Source organism: Ixodes scapularis, unplaced genomic scaffold (assembly GCF_016920785.2).
Source record: "Ixodes scapularis isolate PalLabHiFi unplaced genomic scaffold, ASM1692078v2 PGA_scaffold13__105_contigs__length_92229423, whole genome shotgun sequence".
NCBI classification, from domain to species: Eukaryota; Metazoa; Arthropoda; class Arachnida; order Ixodida; family Ixodidae; genus Ixodes; species Ixodes scapularis.
The window spans coordinates 42,566,221-42,591,443 of NW_024609839.1; the positions used below are offsets into that span (position 1 = coordinate 42,566,221).

Below are 25,223 nucleotides of genomic sequence, written 5' to 3' on the forward strand. Positions count from 1 at the left end.
AAAAACCAAGCCGGCGCCGTTCGCTCCTGTGGTAAACGACTTAACGCGAAAATGCCGTGGTGGCTGCTTTGGGGAGAGTTTTTGTAGTGTGTCGCATTCTTTTAATCGAAAGTGAATGTAAACAAACGGTTGGAAGTGAGTTTTCCGTTGTGTTCCCAGGCCTTACGACACTAGTACACTAGGACATCCTTTTGTTGTCTGTTTACTAAGTTGTGGAAAGCAGTAATTTCGAAAGGGGAGGGGAGGGGGAAGGGCGTGTTCTAAAAGTTAATTAGGCCAAGCAAATGATTTTTTTCTTTCTAACCATACAAACATATCTTCTTTATGCAATAATTATTTGGTTACAAATGAAATGATTTCGTCACAAAATTTTTTCCTGAGGTGATCACAGGCGTCGTAGGTACGGCTGGTGCAGCGACATGTTGCACTAGTACTCGAGCGTGTCTGCGCCTGTAAATGTTTTCTAACAGTTGCGGTAGCTCGCAGTCACGCGCGTAGGCATCGTAGGTACGGCTGGTGCAGCGACATGTTGCACTAGTACTCGAGCGTGTCTGCGCCTGTAAATGTTTTCTAACAGTTGCGGTAGCTCGCAGTCACGCGCGTGCATTCCGAGCAAAGTGTGGTTTGCACATGGGAGCGTGGCTCAGGCTCCTCCTGTCTGCAGATGTGGCCTGGCCAAATGGAAGAGACGGGGGGTACCTCATGTTTGGAAATCTGGTCTATACGGTGAGTGTCTCTGAGCCCCTCCTGCAATATTTTACGCTGCCTGGGTCCTCTGCGGCTTGCTTCTTTTTTTAGGGTCTATTTCTTCTGACAACGTTTTTTTTATCTGGTAGTTAACAGGGGTGGTTCGTTAATAAGAATGGAGAGGAAAGAAGCCGAGCTTATTTACAGCATTAAATTTATATCTGTGTCGTCCACCAGAAGCAAATACATATTGGTTCTAGATCCAGTTTGAGGCAAGAGGAAACATGCAAAGTCCAAGTAGGACAAGATACGAATGGGGTGAAGGAGTTGTCGAGTCTTGAAGTCTCGGTTCTTCTAGGCTACCTGGAGTGGACGCGGAGTTTCAGATCTTTACTTTTTTAACTTCGGATTCCTAAAAAAAGTAACTTTTTTTGGTTAGCGGAATGCGTGCAGTTTGTTTAGTTAGCGGGGTGTGCACATATTTTTTGTTGTTTCCGAAGTGGTAATGCTGACGGTGCGTTGCATTGTCAGTCTCTGGACGTGGTGTGACACCTTTGAACGAACTGTATACAGTAGACTCTCGATGATACAAATCTGGAGGGATCGCGGAAAATATTAGTATCACCCGAAATTCGTATGAACAAAAAAAAACAAGTCGCATAAGTACATGAAAGCAAGAGGTGGGGTGGGGGGGGGGGGGGGGGGGGGGGCGAGCTACTTGCAATTTATTGGTCACGCTCCCTGTCAAAGAAATCAGTACAGTGCAGTCCACTTATAACGATATTGAGAAAACCGCAAAATCCAATCGTTATAGCCGATTATCGTTATATCTGGATCAAATCAAATCTAAAAAAATAGCGATCAAATCTAAAAAATTTGATCGCTATAAGCGATATATCGTTATATCTGGTATCGTTATAAGTGGATTACACTGTAATGTTTTTCTGAGTCTTCTTTTTTTGATGTAACCCAGGAGACACTTTTGCAACATGTAAAAACGTGCGCAAGTCTCATCACTAACGTTGATAGAGCTCACTACGCGCCGCAGCACGTTGAAAGATATCCTTCCGAAAGTTGGTTGAAGAAAATCGCTCCGAGTTCAACGTCTGTGCACGTGCGTGTGCAAACAAAGGATGCTTGCTCGTTGACGATCACATGATCAACCCCGAATCTGAATGTCATTTCTCGTGCTCACTCGAGTGATTGAGGGTTACTAAAACCCGTTTACCGCGTGACAATAAAAATAAAGCAGCAACCCTGGAGTAGGTGAATGCGAGTTGCTCCAGTGAGTCGAATTCGAATCATGTGGCAACACAGATACTGCGGCAACACTGGACGGGGGTACGTTTTCGAATTTCGGAACGCAGCCACGATTATTGCGATTGCACTGCACATAGTATGTAGAAAGAATGGCGAAAAAAATGACACAAAAATGCCTGCTACAGTTGTTGGAGCCAGGTGATGCCGCCCTAAAGGATCTTTAAACGTCATCAGTCATCGTTTGTATGATCCTCCGCTGCCTGAGAAAGCATGCAGACTATACCGAAAGGCAATACATCATTCTTAAAAAACTTTGGCGGGGGATTTTGAAAAATTCGGGTCATCCCAAAATTCGGATGAACTGTGATCATATCACCGAGATTCTACTGTAAGTAGCTTTTCCCACGTGTCTGCACATTCAGTGGAATATTTTTTTGAGACTAGAAACCTTTTTGGAGAATGCAATACAGCCATAATTGAGGCTTCTTCACTGGCGGAATGTTTAACGTTGGTTATTATTTTTTCTACAATCCTACCAAAGAATACCGTGCATCCGCCCATACCTTAGTAAGTGCCCATTCCCGAATTCGTAACATCTGAGAAAATATACACAGTACATTGATATGTAAAATTGATGACCGGAAAAGCGCCCATCCCCCATTTTTTCGCGATTATCTCTTAAATTTTGAGTGCACTTGCCCGGTATTTTACGGTAGTTCGGATTTGTAGCCTTCTAGAGTTACTACTAAAATCTTGCAGGAAGACCGTACTATGCGCTTGCATCAAAATGGGAGTTTCTACTTATTGTTTTATAGCGTCATTGTTCGATGAAAGGGTCGTTCTGTTCTCTGTCTTTGAATGTAGTATGTTGTGGTGACGGTGTGCCTCAAGGCTGGCCTGGAGATGAACTCCTGGACCTGGGTGAGTGGCAGCTTTGTCCCATGCACAGTTGCAAGTGTATCGAGTGTCTGTGCCTTCGTTGCACGGGATAAAACTTGTAGGTATACAGATCGCGTAACTTACCTCAACCCTGCCTTTTGGGATGGTACACATCTATTCAAATATAAACATTTACAAAGTATAAGAGCTGAAAATAAGCTACAAGTTTCACCGAATGAGTGTAGACTTGTTTCATTAAAGATGTTTGTCGCTGGTGCACATGCTGCTGTGCCAACTCTCTACTAAATCAGTATTTGCTTTGAAGCTTTTAATTTGTTCATATAGTAGCTATGAATAAACTACCGTTAACGAATCGATTTTCACGGGCTCAGTTTTTTGCGAATGTTGCGGAGCCTGGATTTCGGAATTGTATCACGGTCACAAAATTTGGAGATTTGGAGTGATGTGCCACATATCCGTTACTCTGGGGCAACACATTCGCAAGATAAATTTTGTTCCAGTATTTCTTATGCCGCAAGATTTGCAAAAATGAGGTCCTTGGAACAATTAAGTCGTTTACGGCATCTAAGCATTCTTGCGTATGCTACTTGTCCTGGGATCTGCGGGTGTTTGTGAGCTCTGCTTGTGCGCAGCCTGCCCACCTGGCCATCTGGGGCAGCATAGGCATGTGGATTGTGTTCTTGCTCATCTACTGCAACGTCTGGCCCGTGCTGCCTGTAGCTGCCGACATGGCCGGACTGGTGAGTTTTCTACCGCCCCATCACCCCCATCACTTGAGGCTGCATACTCATTGGTGGAGGGCCTCTCTCTCGACAATACGAAGTGCGGCATTCTGCGGCCATGAGGAGGGGAGCGGTTACAAAAAGGTCTGATAAGAAACTTGGCAAAATAATTGCAATTACAATGCATACAAGGAACACGTTTATACAGTTGCTAAAATCATTTGTACAGAATTCTTGGAATTTGGATTAAAGTTGAAGGTGACCTTGATCGATACTAGTAGTTTAGGGTGTCTGAAAAGAGGGAAGCTTGTAGAGTTTAGGGAATTTGGGCCAAATATTGCGAGGTTCGGGGAAATGTTGGTGGAACGTGGAGAATAAAGCCAGATCTGGAGACATCTCGAGAAATTTGAATTGGTTAGTTTTCCCTGACTACCGTAAAATACCAGGTGAGCGCACAGCCCACTTTCGCTGAAGACTGGGTTAATCCAGACAGGGGTGCTTGTCCGGTCGGTCGAATCGGGCACTTAACGTATAATTTGCAGAATTCCCAAGTTTGGGAAACGTTAATAGTGGGCGCTTAGACGAAGTGGGTGCTTCAGCGGTATTTTACGGTATAGGGACTCAGGAAATGAGTTCCACTTGGTGATTGTAGGATACAGTAATACATTTTTTATTTTGTTGGTTCTTAAAAGAAATGGGCTGAGCTTTGAAGGGAGTTAAACCAGGCTATGCATTAGGGACCTCCTCTCTCTCTTCATGTGATGAGTGCAAGGGAAGAAAGATTTTCAGCCTCGCCAGAGCCCTTCAATACTCAGCTGGTCACGAATCTTCGGCCAAAGTTTGGTTCAAGGTCAAAGACTGCCACTAGGAGTGCCAGTGTCCCTGAGGGGACATTTTCTCTTGGCCACCCCACTCTCGGTGAGCCGCCCCAAATTCACCGTCATTAGTGGTTCTCAAAAAACAATTTCCCGTACACCGACATTTCTCACGACTGTAATTGATCGCTGTATGCAAGCACTGGTCGTTCCTTATTGATCTAATAGCGGAACTTAAAAAGAAGCTTACTTTTTGTTTTCAAATGAAATGGTGCTTTTGCTAGCCAGGCAACAGAGGCTTATGGGTTCGCAGTGCTTCTATATGATGATGCGAGTCGCGACGCTGAAGTTTGACGGCGATAGCGGTTTTAGGATTTATTTTGAGGCAAGAAGAGGAGCGAAGAATTTAATTATTTAGGAGGTCCTCGCAGAAAAGAAAGTTTGGTCAGTTGACTGAGCGTACACAGCGTCCTTTAACGAGGAACGCCGTCAGCGTGATGACGCGTCCCCGCGATCTATTGATGGCTCGTGCAGAGTTGGATCGAAATTCCGATACCACTTCCTGTTTGTCAGACTCCCAGCAGTGCTGGCTAGATTGTCGACGGTAGCCCGTCGACAATAGCGTTACGGAGAAGTTTTGTGACCGGCGGCGTATTGAAGTGCTCTGGCCTCGCTGAGCAGCATTTGTGGGTCGTCCTTAAAGGGTTGCTGAACCGAAATCTGGATTCCACAAAACACACGGCAAAAGCGTGCAACGGGATGCTACAAACTCCAAAACATCACTCATACAGCAATATCTCGAACGGATGACTATAGTTTAAAAAAAAAAAAAAGGGAGGCGCATTTGACAGAAATGTTTACGTCATGTTTCTCCGAGAAGGAGAGGGAACGGCCTCGCGTCTTCTCCGCCTTGCCGCCTTGAGGGAGCGAAGCGAAGCGAAGAGAGAAACAGAGATATCTTGACGTCACGCGCCTCGTCAGCCTGGTTCAATCTCGACCTCTTTTTCCAGAAATATGGCTGTTCATTCGAGATATCGCCTTACGAGTAGTGTTGTAGGGATTGTAGCGTCCCGCCTACATCTCCTGCATTGTTTTTTTTAAATCCAAATTTCGGTTCACCATCCTTTAGGGGGACACACCCCCTGGGAGGGTCATCTTTTGAACCCTTGGCTTAAAATTAATGAAATTTACAGGGTAGGCTAGTGGTCATGCTAGAGGGTGCATAACAAAATTTCGGGTCTGTCGGTTAAATGGGAAGGAATTTAGAGCAGCTTCTATCAGCAACACGCCTACATTGTCTAGTTAATCTATCGTCAGAAAACTATCACCACATTCAAGATTTTTATTCGCTAGATATGTAGCAGAATGCCTAGGGGGTGCGGCTATAAAAAGTGTTTTGTAAAAAGTCATTTATTTTTATAAAATTTCTCTTCTGCAAAATTGGTCAACTTTTTGGTCTTCTGTGTCTTCGAGAAAATGTCAACATTTTTTATAAAAGACATCTGTGAATTGACAAAACGATTCTATAGCCACATTCCTTATTAAACTTCAGTCAGGAAAAGTGAAGAACGAATCGTCCCTGTATTGCCATTATCAAACGATAGATTGACTCAAATGGAATTAATACCAAAAAGCGGAACGGAGAAAAATGTGTACAACATGGTCCAAACCCTACCTTTTCCTTAGCTTTTGTGGACATAAAATAATTTATAAAAAAAATTTACTATGCAGTGTGAACTAATTAAACTTTCTGGGAATACTCTCTAGATGTTGGTGGATGTAAATATGTCATTTTTCAAAGTCAACTTGTTTTGCAGAAATTTTTTTTCTGAATAGTGTCCCCCCCCCTTAAAGAGAATAAACTGTTTTCAGTATTATTGTGCCTCTCGTTACTGGTGATGATGAAGGCAGTTGTGTTTTTCTCTCCTCATTGTGCAGCATATAATGATCTTCTCCTCTGGAATTTTCTGGATGGGGCTGATCATAATCCCTTTCATGGCACTTCTGGCTGACATCATCGTTATTGTGTAAGTTGATCTGGCCCTAACCCTAACTCCTCGACGATTCGTCTTTCTCTTAATTTTGTTCATTTGGGCACGGGCTTGCATCGGTCGTAGCTTGCGTAGATAGGGTATATCCAAAGTTGCTTCACAAGTTGCATTTCGAATTGCGTCGAAGCACGCAGCAGGATATTCTGTCGAATGTCGCACGACCGGACACACTGCAACATCCTTGACGCAATCAGTTTTTGTCAGATGATGGGCGATATGGCACGTGACATTACTAACTTGTCGTTGATTTCATGATGGGTTAACCTGTGTTTTGCTGAAAAATCTTTGTTTCGTTAAAGCTCGTCAATATCTCCTAAAGAATTTCACGGCTGTTGAATATAGACAGATGTCATTTCAACACTCAGCCAAACGTTGCACAAAAAGGTGTAGGAGGGACTTCATACTCGTCAATCAGTGAAATATTGATTTAGCAAAACTCCACGCGGGAGCCGACAGCACCAGTTTCGGAGATTTCCAACTTGTCTGGACGTTCCTCGACTTGCAGGATTAAGAGGTCGTGCTTCAAGTCGCTGACGGAGGCGGTGCGGGAGAGCGAGATAGCTCACGCAGATCCGGGGCCAGTCATCCTTCGCGGAACAAAGCAGAAGTAAGTGGTCAGAATGCTCGAGCTTGCTCTCGAAGTCGCAACTCACCATTGTGCCCCGTTCCCTGGAAACGTTGCCTGTCTTGCGTCACTTGTTTTAGATATTTCGTCAGCCATTTTTTGGGGAGATGATGTGGGGCTATGCTGAAGCCTGGGAAAGCGTTCATACGATCCATCCCTTAATTGATTTGGGCAAACCTAGCTCGCCAAGGTGGAGCCATTTCAAAAACCGTTCAGGACAAGTATAGCTCGTCTGCTTTTTCCGGTTCGTGCACTGAACCGTTTTGGATGAACCAGGCTTGCTCGTGGCTTAGTTTGAGGCTGTGCCAACGAATGGTGGAACTGAATTTTCTTATATTTTGCTCCTGTTTTGTTTGTGGCTAGAAATTTGATATTGAAGGCAACAAATATAATTTTTTTAAGAAATTCAGAAATTCCCTAATTCTAAAAACGCTTAAGGGGTTAATTAAAGTTAGTAAGCAACGAGTTGATTTGTTCTAGGCTTATAAAGCTGCACTCACACCGCTGTTGTAAGAATTCACACTGCAGTTGGGAAGGTTTACACGGCCATTGTGACAGTTCATACCACAATTGTGACTGTTTATACTGTTTGTAGTTGGAACTGTTCTCACTGTGCTTGTAGCAGCTCACACTGCTTTTTAAACAGTTGTTAACATTGTACGGGTTGTAATGCTTCATGCGACAGTTGTGACCAGTCACACTGGTTGTAAGAGTTCATACTGCTGTTGTAATGGTTCATACTGTGGTTGTAACAGTTCACACTGTGGTTGTAACGGTTCACCCTGCGCTTGTAACAGTTCAGATGACAGTCGCAACGGTTCACACTGCAGTTCTGTATTTCCCATAACAAGCGCATACATAGCAGCCATTTCCCGTAACAAGCACATATATAGAACCGCAGTTACATTGGATAACGCACATGCATGGATTTGTAGCCCTTGTTTTTATCGGTGCTAATCGCACAGTCTAGCGTCTTTTTTCTTTCTTGGAGGACATTTAATGGTGCACATTGAATATGGCAGAACCTGTCACAAATTAGTTTTAAAGACCAGTTATATATGCGGAACTTTGCCCATCGTTTTGTTTGCAGCCTAGCACGACCTTCACGAGGCAACTTAGGCTGAAGCATGCGCAAGTAATGCCCGGAGGCTTAGCATGGCTGGGAGACATTCGGGCCCAACGTTTGCATGACTTGCACGAAATCTTTGCCGACTTGCTTTTCTTCGATGTAAATGGCCCTGCGAGAGATTTCGGAGCACGTGACAGGCTGATCGAGGCTCTGCCACCACATTTTCTTTGTTTTACTTTGATTATTTTATATTTTTTCTGACTCGGCAGTTTTAAATAGAGGTGCCAGGATGCACACACTGTGATAGTAGATATAATTAAAAAAATTTGATAGTTTCGACGTACACTGTCTTCTTTTCTTTTGCTTGTCTTGTGCCCCTTTGCTTGTTGAAACTAACGCCTAGTCAGCTCCAATGTCTGTTTGTGTTTGTGCCCGTCTGTCAGTTTTGTTTAAGGACAAAAGTTTAACTCTAATATTCCTCCTTTGCCATGGTGTTATGCTGCACTTTGCCGAGTGTTTGGGAGGCCATGTTGGCCCTTGTGAACTTTACATTTTTAGGGCAATTTTTATACTCTATACATAAAGTTTCTTTGTAATGCTTTTTTTATGTAACCAGCCTCATTTTCTCTAGTTATTCGGTGCACTATTTTTTTTTTCTTTCAAACTAACATCTTGTTAAATTCAAAATTGGCTTGTTTGTTTGTTTGTCTGTCTGTCTGTTCTGTTTGTGCTCAACAGTTGTTACTCTCATATGTTTTTGTTAGCATGGGGTTGCACTTTGCAGAGTGTAAAGGACACAGATTTGTTAACCAGCATAATGGCCTTTACATTTTTTTTTTTTTTTTTGAGCATTTATGCTTTACTAGTCATAATGCATCGTGAGGAAGCAAAACCTGCTATGAAGTTGGCTGCTTTTTACCGGCATATGGTACACAATGTTTATTTTTCTGTTCTTTCTCTGTGGAAATTAATTTGATACAAGTTTTGGGAATTTTTTTACAATAAATTTTATGAACACTTTTAGTGTGGCTTATTTACACTTATACGCTTTGTGCTTGTAACACCTGCACTGTTGTGGTTTGTTGCATGTGCTCTTGACTTGAACTTTGTTAGTATTGACATTTTTGTGGGGAAATTCTCACACAAATCTCGGCAACAAAATCTGAATGTTGCATACTTTTTTAGAAGTTTTGACTAGCAAGCCCTAAAACGGGGCTATGCTTGCCATTAAGGTTTCCGGGACAAAGGGACACGGCTTTAATTCATCTGTTGTTTGCGGAATTACACAGCATATAAAAGGCATTTTGCTGCTGATGTTGCATGAGGCTTTATAATGCTGCAGTATTCGAAGTACGCGTGCAATGAAGGTGTTTTTAACATACTCTCATGACTGGTCTGCAGTTCTGTTTATGCGGCAGCAGGAACTTTGCAAGCATTGAGAAAGCAAGCAGAAAGCTTTGGAACGTGATTCTGATTTAATATTGGACCGTTTTTAATTACCTTGGCCATGTGTTTTTAGTGGGCTATCGAGCCATTCGGAATTCTGCAGATAAATGCCAATTCTTGTTTGAATCTTTCGTATTCTTTTTATAGTTAGAAGCAGATATACAGTCGCCGACCGTTTTTTCGGACTCCAATCAATCAAACTTGTTCGATATTTCGGACCTAAAGGCGGATCCGTGACTTACCCCATAGAAATAGTGTATATTCACGACCAATGTTTCGGACAGCTTGAAGTCCGAAAGATCAATCATTCGGACAAAATCGTCGCGAGCGATCAGCGGAAAACACCATCGAGAAGCGGCCATTTTGAATTCTATGTTGGCTGCCAATGGATTGGCTTGGTTTGGCAGCACTACTTGAGCACTCCTGAGTCATACCGCTAGGTGATGCTATGCTAGCCCTTTTTTTCCCATTTAGCTGCACGTCATCATCATCATCATCATTATTATCATTTTGCTTTGTTTTTCGTTCCTTCGAGTCGCCAGTCGCCATTTTGCTCTCGTGGATTTGCTGAGCTTGTATGTTGCATTGCATGAAACGAGAATATGATGGGAGATGTAAGTTTATGTTAGGTAAAAAAAAGCAGAGGCCATACTTGTTTTTATTTTTGCATGTATTTGATGATTTGTTGCAGATGCGGCTTGTCTGGGCATGTATTCTGTCATCTTAAAAGCTTTAGGGTTGAACGAATTCATGCATATGAACAATGAAATGAAGAAATGTTTTGAATTAATGCCGAGCAAATTTAACTGGACTCCTTAGTTTGACCGTGAGCAGACTGTCCTCAACAAATGACCCTTTGAATGAAACCGTGCAGTTCCAAATGAGTGGCTGCTAAGGCAAGAGCAGTTGGTGCCACTCGTATGCAGGCATTACGGTATGTCATATAATTTTTTCCGCAGAATGGAGGGAGGAATATTTCTTAACTTGGTTAGCATTAAAGTATCATCTCTACTCTGATTGGCCTGAGCAATCATCGCGGCATTAACGGTGACAGAACAAAAATGTCAGTGCCACAAAGCGTCTTCCGAGCTCATCAAATGCTACTTAAACCGCTTTCGTCTGCTTCAGAGCCACACTCGGCGTCGACCTTGCACCACATCGTCGAGGCTAGCTTAGTCTTCTGCAGTGCCATTGAAGCCATTCGTGCGAGCGCACGCTAATGAGACGCAAGCCGCACGCCTTTGCGCCGCTAAGCGTGGGGCAGCCGCGCTGCGGAAATTAAGCCAGCCTCGATGCTGTAACGCAAAAAAAACCGTCGCCGAGCGTAGTTTACGGTTGGCAAATCACCATTTTGTTCGCTCGCATTCCATGTACTGAGCTGCACGACGTCCCGGTGTTGATCGGCGTCGCACTCGTGGGCAAGCAACGACAGACGCTTCATGCTCGGAGCCGCTCACGGAGGCAGGTCGAGCCAAGCCAATCCAACCTTAAGCTCGCGTGGCGAGGAGTTGCGGCGCAGGGACGACGGTGACACTCGCGTCTTAAGCTCACAGTGACACTTTTGGCCAGAACTCTCAGCAAGGACTGTCGGGATTGCAACGGCGCGATGCTATGCGACGGATATCGCGGCATCATTTGTTGCCGCTCAGGGACCGCTTTTGACGTACGGGCAGGGTCGCCAAGCGCGCCGGTCGAAGACGCGGGCACCGTAATGTGACTGTTTGTGCCTCCTCCTCACTGGCTGCTCTCTCCCCACGACCTCCCCAGGCTGTTCACCATTTTTGCCAACCGTGCAAACGTCTCCGAAAAGGTGGAGACGAGACTCTGAGCGCGCTTGGCTTGCCGCCCGAGATGCCGTTGCGCTCCCCTCCGCATGCCCACCAACCCCCGCTTCGGAGGCCGTTGCATCCCACGCGAGGATGCCGTGGCGTGGCACCCTTCTCTTTCTTATTAGCATTTCGTTACATTCTTTTTTTTTTTGTGATTTTCTGGTCATGCCGGATACTCATGTTGCCTGTGCTCATGCAATAGGAACGTCAGTATTGTCTAAAAAAATGCTCCTTTTTTTACATTCCTTACACGGTGCTTGATGTCTAAGATCGACGCCAGCGGAAGATGAGCATCGTAACTTTTTGAAAGAAATGTCTATGCATTTCTTTTTTTTTTGGAGGGGAGCAGTCTTTTGGTTTTTGCACCCTGCATTGTGTTTCGGTTTGAGTTCTTGACATGGATGTGATACGTCGAAAGTCGTGCTGAAAATGGCAACTTTTTTGGTTCTATTTTTGAGAGACTGGCGACGAACAACAGAAGTATGCGAAGAGCTTCGTAGCTGCTGTGTGATCTTTCCACACACTTTTTACGAGTATGTTACGGCGGTCTTCAAACCAGCAAAGTTAGACGAGCCATTTTTTGTGTTGATAGCTCTGTGTTATACAACATGATAAAACAGTATTTACATCTTGCAGCAAAACAGAGCGTGCCTGTTTCTTTTTTTATAAGCCTATGTTTGGTATGAGCAGTTGAAAATTTAGCTTGCTTTGGCCACTGGTCATTTTACAAGAAGTGCTCACAGCCACATTTATGATTGATCTCAGTCGTAGCACCCGACCCCACTGAGTGTTCAAATAAAAAAGATGACGAGGTCCATCGTTTAATGAGGTATTGGTTGTACATCAGTTAGCTTTAGCTTATAAAGTGCACGGTGCTAGGATTGTACGGTAACAGTCACACTTAACTAGAAGATGGCAGTTCATTTGAATGCGGAAAAATGCTAGAGCACAATAGCATTCGTCCATACTTATGCAAACCGAAGACGTAGCGTAGATGGTAGGTGTAATGGGACAAATGAAGATAAACAACTTGGCAGTACTGCAAAAGCATTCACGAGCACAAAGTAGCAACATGCCAACGGTGGTTTTTGCGCTTACTCCAGTTAACTATAATTGGAACTGTACATGTGTTGCACTGGTGGCCGGGCACTTTGAACCATACCAGCACCGGTGGTGTGGAATATTGCAGCTGGTTATTTCGCCGTGTGCCTCCTGGTGTTATGGTGACTAACTCCATGTGAACTGTTAAAGGTTGTCTGTGGAGAGACGTGATTTGCCTTTTGCAGGTGCTCTGCCAACTGTGTTTACCCCGATCGGGTGGTTAGAGTCGGCAGGCTTTCGCATGCTTTTGCAAGCAACTGTTGTTCATTTTGTAGACTTCCGCATACTAGTTCTAATGTTTGTGTGCACATGCCTCAAGTTTAGACGATTTTGCTCTTTGTGCATATGTGCGGTTAGCTTTCGAATTCGTTGCTTCGATGAATGCTTCAAAGTATCTTGACAATGCAGCCTGTTAATCCGGTCATAACGACGGTGACTGAGGTGGCACACTCCGTTTGCTTTTGCAAAGAAACGTTGTCTTGTTTGATTTGAAATTAACGTTAAATTTGGGAGGTATTCAAGATTCGCTTGTAAACTACTGCAACATTTCACAGCACTGCACAGTCATGCTTTCTCACATTGCACTGCTCTTTTGCTGGCTAGCGAGCTCAGCCAAATGTGGTGCAATGGTTCGTTTCTTCGTCTGCGCACTGGTGTAGTGCTGGAATGTGAGTGCGACAGAAGGGCACAATGCTTTCCTGTAGTTAGCTAGTCTATTGCATGGAAAGAAGTTTGGCAGGATGTGTTTGGGAAATGAGAGATGATAGCTACACATCATGGGAACATCTACTGCAGGGAAGCGAGCCCAAGAAACGTAACAGGATCATTATGCTTTCCACACTAGCGTTATGCTGGAAAGTGAGATTGGCAGACTGCAGGATGACTTGCTCGTAAATTCTATGGGTGTGTCGGCAAATTGCGAGGAATTTAAGGACTTTCTTTTTGAGAATTGCTGCTCTCAGTTTATCGGCAGCTGACGCACGTGCCATCTTATTTAACTTTGTTATGACCTGACCTGACAGTATTGCCAGCTTCATTTTTTTTTTATGCACCTCGAAGGTTACAAGAATAAAGGTCATGCACAGCCTGCTTGCAAGTTATTATAACTACCTATACCAAAGAAGAATGGCAGGGCAATTTAGAGAGGCTTTTTGAAATTCATTCTGTGTAAGGCACATTTTTTGTTTCGTTTTTTTTTTTTTGCAACAGCCTGTGTTCAGCATTCCTGGAATGTGCATGATGCATGTTTTTCTCTGTGCTTGTGTGTATGTATATGTGATGGCCGCACGCATTGCATAGGCTGATGTCTGGTTGGTACTTTTTTTATTGGTAATGTTTTTTATACAAATAAACAATGATTGCATTAATTGACTCGCTTTTGTTGTCTGCTTTTTTGGTACGTAGTATAGTCAGCTTGGCAGTTTTGTTTTACAGCAGGTGTGCAAAGTGCTTCGAGAATTAGGGGGTTTAAGATGAGCGCATCTAAATCATGCGTTTCTTTATTGGCATTGTATGTGGATCCTATTTCTCACTTTAATTCCGGCTTTTTGATAGAATTTCTCAAAACTATTTGTACTAATCTGAATAGGAAAAATCACTCCCATTGCAGAAATTAAATTTTTAGGTTCCAAAGTTTTGATAAAAGAATACAGCAAGACATCGAGCAGAACCTGACAAAATTATTGTGTGCATCAAGTTCCGCTGTTAGGAAGAAGGTTTTTGTAGGTTGGCACTTTATATAATAACCTCCAGGGCCCACGGACCGATTTCACTATCTAGCAAGCAGTGTCACTACCATGGTCTAAATTGTTGTCAGAAGTGATAAAATTGATGAATGGATGTCTGAAATGAGATAAGCAAGTTTGGGAAGAATTAAAAGTTTCCAGAAACCCTATTTTGATCAGTAATTTCCTCCTATTCATTTCGGAATGAAGCCCTTTTTTGCTGCATTCAAGCTTGCACCTTTAATACATCACTATGTATTCCTACCTGTGCATGCGGCCTGAAAAACATTGTTCCAGATGACGAGGAGAAAGTTTTATGTGCATAATAGGGTGTTTTTGCTGACGTAATTTCGTCCACCATTTTGTTGTTGTGAGCTGTCTGGTGTGTGCCAAACTCGAGCATTCCAAGGATTTACATGCCCCCTCAAATGCGTAGAGCACAGAAGCTTATGTCTTACCACGCTGACATCACCTCAATCGGTTCCGATGTAATCTTTCAATGTTGTAAATTTGTTTGAAAACATAAACTAGCAACAAAATGGGGGATTGACGTCATGTGCAAACAACCTATAGGAATCGAGATTTTTGAAATGTAGCTACATTTCTATGGTGGTGCCTGCCTAGACTGGTCTTCCTAGAGGCACTTCGGAAGCTGTCGCAGGCAGCATGCATTTCGTTTTCTGGCGCACGTCTGGTATGTCTTGCTGGCTCACAAGCGAAATTACCGTGTGTTGCGCATTCTTATTTCTTGAGCGTCTATGATGGCTACCTTCTCCAACCACAGTATACTGCCGTTCGTTGATAGCTGTGTAAGACCCTCAATATTAAAAAAGGCACGCCAGTTCTTTTGGGCCTAAGCCGCAACTGTGTGCCGATCAAGCAGGATGCTACGAGGAAAAGTAAAGAAAATGGTCGGTTAAACACGGTGTCGCGTTTCAAAGACGCTGGCTCAAGAAAACACGTAAAACATGTATGGATGCAATATTTTATATGAACACAAAGAGGGGCCCTGACATATTGTGCCAGAACTCGAAGTGCTCAATGCCTGCACAGACAGCTGTTGGGAGACGCGGTCCGACGTGCGCTTTTAGCCGGTACGTCTGCCATGAGTGCGTTGCCTGCTTGCCATCCCCGTAGGCTGACCGAGACGGCGCGGCTTCTCAAGAACGTCTTCATGAAGCCAGTGACGACGGCTCATGTTCCCATTGAAGTGGAGCTCAAACGTGAGTTTGCGCCTTTTCTGTTTGCAGGTCACGACTCGATACTGTGCGAAATGCAGCACCGAGGAGCTCCTAAAATCGCTACAAAATATTAGCGTTTTATTTTAATGATGTCACATTTGAGAAACAGCTATAGACGAGTTGCTTTCTTGTTCCTCGTAATGCAGTGATGCGATGGCTGCACCTTTTCTGCCAAAGTGCTTACCCTGCTACATGTTACCAACATCTGTACAAAATGGCACCAAAAGTTAGTTTCACTTTTTCGGTACCGAAACTAATAATTTGGACCCCACTACACTGCCGGACCAATAGAATATGTTGTCGCAAATTTCCAATAGTCGCTTTGAATGACATACTGTTCAATTTGTTCTTTGTGTTGAACATTGTCAACATATTCGGAGCTCCATTGAGTGCTGCTTGCCAAGCATTGGTACGGAGAAGCAACACCTGCGAAGTGGACAGGGCAGTCCTGTGTACCTCACTTTGCTGCAGTGCAGCTACGTGCTAAAGGGAAAGTGGCTCCCCTTGAGCAGGATGCTGCTTGCGCATTATTTAAGAAAACTTGGTGAATGCTGGTGGGACCACTGTGTCTTGCAGTGAATGCTACAAAACAATACCACAGATCGTAACTGGAATATCCTTACAAGTTGCTCGCATTATTGATCACAATCATTTTCAGCTCAATATTTAAGGAAGGCATATTTATCGTCTACATGCTGACTTTGCATTCTCATAAAACTCTACACTTAAAATCCCATCGGTGTGCATATTGAGGAAACTCGCCTTGAAATTGTAGTTTTATTGGAATTGCCATAACTTTCAGCTATATTAAAAAGATATTCTATTTTAACTTTATTTTGGCCGAATACTATTCCGTTTAACCTTAATTTCATACCGAATGTAACCTACCATGTAATTTAAGCAATCATTACGTATCTCAAAAGTTGCCACCGTACGGGCTTTTCTAAGCAAAAATAGTGTCCTTAAAGCATTCTTGTTGCAGTTTTATGTATTTTTAAGCACAACTAAACAGCTAGTTAAGAGTTTGAGTTAATTGACTGTAGTGTTGTGCAAATATTGGAATTTTCGAATTGTAGTTTCAAATAATACGCTATCCGATATTGGCTTCGAGCTGAACTGCGATATTCTTTTTTTTTTTTTTTCGAAGTGTTGACCTCGGTGGGTTTGCCCCAGAGCTGGCCAAATTACTCATATTTTGTAATTAAATTACATTACTAATTACTTTGCTGAAAGTTGCTGAAATGTAATTAAATTACATTACAAATTACCACAGTCAGAAAGTAATTAATTACCATTACAAATTACTTTTAAAAGTAATGACATTACTTTCGCATTACTTTTGTATACTTTTAAATACGAAGGAGCTATTGATAACTTCCTTTTACAGATAACTTTATTTACATTATTTACACAGTTCATGGCACACAGCTAGAACTCTCTGTTGCATGTTTACCGATGGACAGAGGAACGCACGCGACTGATCCGTTTCCCACCCCAACCCGGACAACTATTTTTGGAGATGACTGAGGATTCTACGCGGATTATCTCTGGGAGGGGGGAGAACAATTGTCATTGTTCGCAAAATCGCGTCGAGGCCGTTCCACCAGGGGCCTTAGTTCGACCTACTTCCCCTCCTTCGTTTCCCGAGAATGTCAAGCAGAAAAGCTCGAATGGCAGGCACTTACCAGCCCTATTTCTCACAGTGGAAGATAACACAGAGAAGGTACGCAGCATGCATCAGAAAAAGTAAGCGGAAACTTTCAAGAGGGGCCAGAAAACGTCGAATGCAAAACCGCAAAACATAGGTAGAGAATCGCGCTGAGCGGGTTTTCACAGTTCAAGAGAGTGGCAGAAAATGACTAGCTAATAGCGGGTGCGAGAGTCGCACCAGCCGCATTAGCATCAGCAACATAGCGGCGGCCGAAAAGCGTTTTTTGGAAAGGTGTAGAGGAAAAAGAAAAAGTAAAATAAAAAGAAAAGCGCTCTTGTGTATTGTGGACACAAAAATATGGCTGGTGCGCAAAAGTAATTAGGTAATTTAATTACAATTACCGTCGCTGGAGTAATTCATTACATTACTAAATTACCTGCTACAAAAAGTAATGAATTACATTACTAATTACTGGAACAAGTAATTAAATTACTGTAATTTCATTACAGTAATTACACTACTGCCAGCTCTGGTTTGCCCCGTTGAATCCGCTTTTTTCTGAGTGCCGGTGAACTGCGAGAAAGCACCACCCGCGGAGCTCGCTTTCGCGGGTGTTGCTTTTCGCAATGCACCAGTGCTCGGCAAAGAAGCGCACTCAACGGGGCGAACCCGCCACGATCAACGCTTTAAGTACAAATATTGCAGCTGTGTGCTCAGGATGAAAGCACACTTTCAAATCGGAATGGTTCACGCGCGTGTCTGGTGTATTTAAAAAGAAGTGGGGACTTCGTGAATGTTGATATCTGCACCACAGTAAAAGTTTCAAAATTAAACCGGCCATTATGGAAGAGTATATGTTAGGCAGAACTATTTTGAATGCCTGCATTCATAATTCATTATTGTCTCTTTCTTTTCTCAAATCCTAGATGTAAAAAAAGGATATTTGCTAATAGCAAGAGAATTTATAAATCTATGATTAGGTATAACTGAGCATCTCAAGGTTTAATTTTATGTCAAATGTGTAATTTACTTGCTATCCCCATGTGGGCATTGGACTTTCTGAGGTCCATAAATATAGATATACTTGGCTCCAAAATGGGTCGGGCAAGCTCGTCGGTGGTAGTGCTTCACTGCAACTGTTTCTTGTGCAACGGCGGTATATCCGCACAGTATGTCCAAGTACCGTCCCGTTTCCGGGTTTATAAATGGGCATAGCCTAGAGTAAACTTTTGCCTGTCAACATTCTTAAAGAAACGCGTGCCAACTCTGTCAACTGCAACACGTTGCCTGACGTTCACGCGAGGATTGACGCAGCCACTGCGTAGAGAAGGTCATTGGGTCACCTCGTTTGATATCCTGCCTAGAACTTGAATGCTAACACGAACGCCCCATCCTGCGAGAGACGGTTGCCAGGCTTTAGGGTTGGGCAGAGGTACTCTAAAATGTATTTGTAAACACAAATATTGGGAGACATGACAAAGACAGCCAAAAAACTGGTACTAAAATACATCCATACAAAAGTATTGTGATACATATCAAAAATACATGTGAAAAATCGAAAAGTGTTTGGAAATACAAATAGAGGAATACAATTTGACGGGGCAGTAATACATTTTTTCTTTGGAGAGGTTTTTGTGATGTGAACTCTTGTATTACTGGCAAAAAGGTTGCTTTTTGTAAAAGAGGGACAACTTTTTGCTACATATTTTATTTTTTCATATGAAATCAATACAAAACAAAACTAACCATACGGCTTTGCTTTTACACTCGACTACATTTGATGAGAAGTGGCTTTTTAAATAGCTGGTCGGTCAGCTGCTGCCGATTTTGGCAAAGAGTCATGTTGGCAAATGAGATTAAGCGTTCTACAATTGGCAATCACGGGTTCATATTACATTGAACAAAGACCGTTTTCACAACAGAAAAGTTTTGAACCATGCAAATATCTTTTTTTCCGGTTTTCTATGTGTATGAAGACCTCACTTGGAGGTGGTAATAGTTAAGCTTTGTTGGCAGGGTTTGTACCTCTAAGGCGACAGAAGAGTCCTCCAGTGGAAACAAAAACTCGTACTAACCATGAGGTAAAGATTGAACTTGAACTTGGACGATCCCTAGTCTGAAATTATTTTCCGTATAATTGCCAATTTCCTCTTAATATAAAGCTGTGGGAACTAAGCGAGTGTTCCGTAGGTTTGAAATACTTTTTATCCAGAATGCAGTGCAGTTCTCCATTAGATATATTGCACACCTTCAAAGCAATATCACATGAACCTCTAATATTGTTTTATATCTACCGTACCCAAATATCTCTGAAAGGTCAACATCTTCTAGTCCCATGTCGCTAGTCACTTCAAGACGTCGCCTTTGAATGAAACTTTTTTTTATTATTATCTGAAGGAATAAGTTTTACGCACACCTTAGTAAATGGGGCTGAGTGCAATGCGCAGTTATAAAGCTCGTACCCGCAGTGCCTTTGACATATTAATAGAACAAATGTAGGTAGTTGCCCAACTGAAGCACCTTAAAAGACATATGTTATCTCTGAAAAATAAGGAAAGGAGTCAACAATGTCGGGGCCATAATGTTAGAAACAAAGCTTGGTCTGCTTGATAACAAAGTCTCGAGGTCCCATTTTCTGTACCTTCTACCTGTCTGAAGCACAAAAGAAGAAAAGCCTCTTGAGCTGTCGCTTGGGGTTCACAGATTTCTTGAACATTGAAACGAGAAACGTTGGCCAGGGATTGTATCGTGATACAAGGAATGCACCAAACATGTTCCGATGCTGAAATACAAATATTGATTGAAAAATTGTATTGCGATACAGAAATACAGATACGTAAATTATTTCTGAAATACTATCGCGATATATTTATATTGCAGTACTGCCCAACCCTGCCAGGCTCCTACCTCCGAGACATATCTGCCCCTTTCCCATTTCCACCCTCGATTTGTGGAAGGGGAAGAAATGAAGGTTTTCCGCATTGCGTAAGATTGATGTTGCGAAATGGCCGCTAAAGAAGCGAAGAGCTAGCCTCGATGGCCGAAACCTGCCCGAGACCTTAATCTGCATGCCTATCTCTTTAGAAATGTCCGTTTAACTCATTCATTTAGTCTACTAACACGTCAAATTGAAAGGACTGACATGTCTGCTGACGTTACTAATGTTCCTGCTTTCAGATGGTTATGCATTTTCCCAAGAAGAGCACGGCGTAGTGCCTCAGGTAAAACCCCGAGCGTTCTCCCTGCCGCTCTTCTCTGCATGCCGATTGACCGTCCTTTGTCGTAGTTGCTCACAACTTAGTGGCAAGGGCATCTGGTCATTGCTCCTTACCCAAAGACGTTGCGGCACTATGCACCAAGAAAAAATCACTGAGCAACAAGAGTGAGCGTAATGAGCCCTGCGTTTCTGTCGGCCGCTGCATTCGCCAACGACTTGGCCCTTTGTAGAATGCAAGGCCAGCAGGTGCCCTTCTCGGTTGCTGGGAACTTTCCTGCTGGCCAAGCTAGCTGTTCTGGTGCTATAAAGAAATGCTAGTCAGTCGGTCAAATGGAGCAAGACGTCCGAAGTCAGACGTTTGCATTACTTGAAATCCCCAAGCTTGGTAGCTGGAGTGTACCCATTCAGCCAACCTTTTTTATGTCGGGACAATTTTTGAGACGTCCAGGTTTGGGATGTTTCGGCGTAACGCCGAGTTAAACCTAAAACTTTCTCATCCACTTTTTTCAGCCCACTGACTGTGTTAGTCTCGCATGGTTGAAGTATATTTTCAAGGGTGTGTAACGAGTTAATAGGTCTTTCGTAATAAAATGAGTTGGCCAGTTGTTTTCCTAAGTGCCTTCGCTGAAATTCGCGCATCTTTGCTTTAGAGAAAGTAGGTTTGTTTTTGGTCTTCCTACGCGGGCTTGGTCGAGCATCTTGCAGTCCCCTGAGATATCACATCATCTCTCTTTGCCACTTAAAAAAAAAAAAAAGCTTTTCTTATAATGTTTTCATTTTGCTTTGAAGAAAAATTTAGTTTGACAATTTTGAAAATTTGGTATACAAAAGATGCGGTATATACAGTGCTACCCATTTACAACGATACCACATGTAACAATGTACCACTTATAACAATCAGTTTCTAGAGTTTCTAGACTGGAAAGGATCAGTTTCTAGCACAGTACAACAATAATCAGTTATAACGATTATAATTTCAGGTTTTCTCATTATCGTTATAAGCGGGTTGCACTTTATATATATATATATATATATATATATATATATTTATATATGGTGACTAAATATATTGAAAATACTTTTATGAGAAAGCTTTTGAAATATTTTGGGCATCCTTTTACTTCAGGCTTTTACGTGGGTGAATGAGCTTCTGAAATTATTTGCTGCAAGTTGGTGGGCTTGCAGTACGGGGGTTGTGAGTATGCGGCATAATTGAGTGGGCTAGCATCAAAGACAAAAGGTTGTGTCTAGAAACTCCTTGGTGTGTCACGTTTCAGGCATCTGTCTTTCCGTGTACCTAAGTTAACTCTAAATGTGAAACAGCGTGATGGTGCGACATACAAATTTTCTTCTTAAGCTCTAGTGTACGCATGCCGAGAGCTTTAATGATGGGCATATTTCGACTCAGGTTGATTACCATTAACATGCTCATTTCAATAACAGTATCATTTGCTTTAGGTTTGGCTTCAAACTTGCGGCCGAACCGCTTCGATGGTATCGGCACGTAAAACAACAATGAATTGCCAGATTCTTTTCGTGAAAGAATCAATTAAACTAGTTCTTCAGATATGAGGTAATTGTGAGCCCACATTCCAGCATCTTACACATGGGAGTGGGATACGAACAAGGAACTAAGACTTCTGTTTGTCCCCTTTATACCGCAATGTCAAGATTAAAATGTTGATGTATTGTTTCGACAACCATTTAGCAATGAAATACCACATCTTTTTGTGACTTTTCAGGCTGACCTTATCAGAGCTTACGACTCGACGAAGCAGAAACCACAAGGCATCTGAAGCGTCTGGGATGCCTTCCTGAAGCACATTCCAGGTCCCCGAATCTGCTACGCTTCGAATGCTATGCCACCCTTAAGGCCTTGCAGAGAGACCAGCTGTAAATAATGCATTGCTAGCACGGTGCACATGTGTGCATTTCAATCCTCCTTTCTATTGCACATGTCCGTATAACCATCCGTTACGGGGGGTGGTGTTTGTTTAACGTATACACGTGAATGCAAGAGCTTTCCAATGTCAGGCTTGCCACAATGTTTTTTGTGCTTTACCAAATACTAAGTTAATGTTTTTCCTTTTTTGTTTAATTGTTGTTATTTGCCATTTCTTTTTGCTCCACATTCCACTCAGACATGGTAAAAGTGGCTGACAAAAACGTTTAGCTACTGATGGCAAACTGTCTGTACCAAAGACCCATTTGTGTTGTGCATGCAGTAGTTGCACTGTTGTGTACCATTTTATAGGTGTACCCAGTACAACATATACTTATATATGACAAGCGGCTGGGCACACTGTGGAATTGTTCTGTATGGTATTGAGGGCACTTATTCCGATATAGTAGTCAACTGTGTGTAAACAAAATACCAAAGATTAATGATGTACTAAATGTGAGTGAACTGGGTATTGAAGATTACAGAATTGAATAAGTGTGCATTAATACAACCGGGGTGCAGTACCTAAGGTACCACTTTTGGTTCAGAGGCAAGCCACCAAAGATATTGAACTGTTGTAAATATCCTTTTTCCGTACCAAGGATATCAAAGGTTGGGTCAGCTGCGCAAGAATGAAGTTATATTTCGTGTAAAAGGAGGAAGCTTTACCCAAAGATTTAAACTCAATTATATTACAAGAATTGTTACACAAATGGAATAATGTGTGTGTGTGTGTGTGCGTATGTACAAAACAATAACCAATTGTCGCTATACTTACCTATATTATCATCTCCTTGGAGTGGGCTACAGTAGGACAGCTCCTTTGCAGACCACCTGTTTAGCGTAAACTCTGACTGAAGCATGAAGTTATTTTACTGACCCTTTGCACGAAGTACTATTGCGCGCTAAGGACAGCGAATTCATTTCATAGGTGGCAACAATTTGTAATGGAAAAAAAAAACTGACCTCTAAATTTGTGTTGTATTTGCCTGGATGCCAAGGGGTACACTGTAGTCAGATCTTCCGGACGCATATTTGACATGTTTGTACAGTGCTGATCACACTTGTCTATAACGCAAGAGCGCGCGTGGCTGTCTCCGGCGAGCGCCAGACTGGTGGCATTGGCGGCAACTAATCTGGACACGTGGCCAACGTTGAACGGTCCTAACCTCTCGTTCCGTGGCGCTCGAGCCGTGTCCTAACCACGGTCCCAAACTCTCGATCGGGCAAGAGGCTGCTTGAACGCTTCGCGCCTACTTTGTTTTGCATATCGGTTGCACGCTATCGTGCGCATATCAACAGAGAGTTTTTGCAGACCGTTTTCGCCGTCCCACAATGCTCTCCGCAACCCGCTCGGTACCCGGAACTCCACAGTCTCCAGGCCACCGGCGCGCAGGCGCAGTAGCGGCTTCTTCGTTACGGAGGGCTTCGCGGAGGGGGAAACGCGGCCTACGAAAACTCCCTAATAACTCTCTTCTCCCCGCATCTTGTTGATAAGCTCTGCATTTTTGTTCTCTATCGCTACGGCGGCGTTAGCGAAGAGCACGCAAGCAGCCTTTTACACGGTAAGCGGCGCCCCACATCGAGTGGGCAGGACGGCAGGACACTTCTCGGGTGGACGCGTTCCATGTTACCCACGTGACTAGATTAGTTGCCGCAAATGTCGCCAGTGTAGCGCTCGCCGGAGAAAGCCGCGCGCTCTGTAATTAGCGTTCGTTGACCACATATGAAGAATCTATGTAGATGCGCAGTAGTGCGTCTTAGTAATGCTGGTGAAAGCTCTTCTAGAAGTCGCAAACAAAGTTTTTGGTGTGGTGTACCCGCTAGGTTATATCCCAATCTTGCGTATGGTCCTAGTTGCGAGTCGCGTGTCTATGCCGACTTCCGGCTGAAATCGTTCACGATCGAAACGTGCGACAAAGCAAGTGTGTATTGCTAGGCTCGAAATTTCGAGCAAGTATGCCTCAGTTTAGCACTTCTTGCCTAGCAGGAAAGGAGGTGAAACCCACTGCGGTAAAAAGAAACAATCTTGATCTATCTGTGATGTTGAAGGTGACATTAAAAGTGCTACGGTTGCACATGGTTCAGTCGACGCTTCTACGCGGTTGTGTGCATGAGCGACTCTGTCATCGAGAGCCGAAGTCAGTGTAGCTTTAAATATCTTACGAGTAGACAGTAGAGGCTATAGAAGTAAACGTGAGCTGAAGTATCTATAAAAACGAAAAGAAAAACATAACGCGCTTGCAGTGCTTTTAGCACAAGCCTAAAACTTTCTGAAATGCTGTGGTGTCGCAGTTCTTTGAACCCACTGCCAAGGTGACAACAAACGAGTGACGGTAAATTTTGCCGGGCTAAAAAAAAAAAAAAAACTTGCCTTACTGTTGCTCTCCTAGTCTAAGCTTTGTCTTGAGTTGGGCTCGGATCCTTTTTGCCTGCTGAACTGTGAATGTGGCTGTCTGCAACGGGAGATGCCCCAACCCCGATGAAACTCAAAGAACGTATAGTATACAGTACTTAATCTCCGGTTATTTCCACTCGCAAAACTGCATTTGGAAACCCGCTCAGCGTGGACGCGCGGGTAGAGGTGGTTTGTGGGATCCTGAGCTTGCAGACGGCCGTTGCGTGAATATCTGTGTCTGTACGCAACAGCAGACGTGTTGTCGCGTGCTTGAAGACATTCAACCAAGTACTCCCTCCATGTAACCAGAGTAAAATGTGTTCTCGGAGCAGAAATGTTTTGTTTTCTGACTTGACAACGTCGGAGGTGTAAAATGGTAAAATGGCCGAGTTTCACTTAAGTCCGACCGCGTGCCGAACGATCCGATCCGATGGAGTGAATCGAGCTGCGCCAAAAGTGATTCGTCTTGGCGCTCGTTGTCTTTGTGCGTTTGGCATCATTAACTTAAACAATCGCACAAAAAACAAAAAAACAAAAAAAAAACT

General features: G+C 43.2%; 1 protein-coding gene across 10 annotated transcripts in view; it reads left to right on the forward strand.

Moving 5' to 3' along the window:
* The window catches only part of LOC8035057 (phospholipid-transporting ATPase IA), a 132,079-nt gene extending 107,066 nt beyond the window's left edge, over positions 1 to 25,013 (forward strand). For 5 of the 10 annotated variants that reach the window (XM_040500572.2, XM_040500566.2, XM_040500567.2 and 2 more), the window contains 8 exons: positions 665 to 726; positions 2,812 to 2,868; positions 3,480 to 3,587; positions 6,323 to 6,411; positions 6,941 to 7,042; positions 15,367 to 15,452; positions 20,299 to 20,342; positions 22,081 to 25,013. In XM_040500572.2, coding sequence (XP_040356506.2) covers positions 665 to 726; positions 2,812 to 2,868; positions 3,480 to 3,587; positions 6,323 to 6,411; positions 6,941 to 7,042; positions 15,367 to 15,452; positions 20,299 to 20,342; positions 22,081 to 22,134 — 602 coding nt within the window. In that variant the 3' untranslated portion in view covers positions 22,135 to 25,013. Of the gene's footprint in view, positions 1 to 664; positions 727 to 2,811; positions 2,869 to 3,479; positions 3,588 to 6,322; positions 6,412 to 6,940; positions 7,043 to 8,150; positions 8,473 to 11,342; positions 13,877 to 15,366; positions 15,453 to 20,298; positions 20,343 to 22,080 lie in introns of those variants that run through there. The other 5 variants (XM_040500573.2, XM_040500571.2, XM_040500570.2 and 2 more) reach the window with 2 other exon arrangements.
* The last annotated feature ends 210 nt before the right edge of the window (positions 25,014 to 25,223 follow it).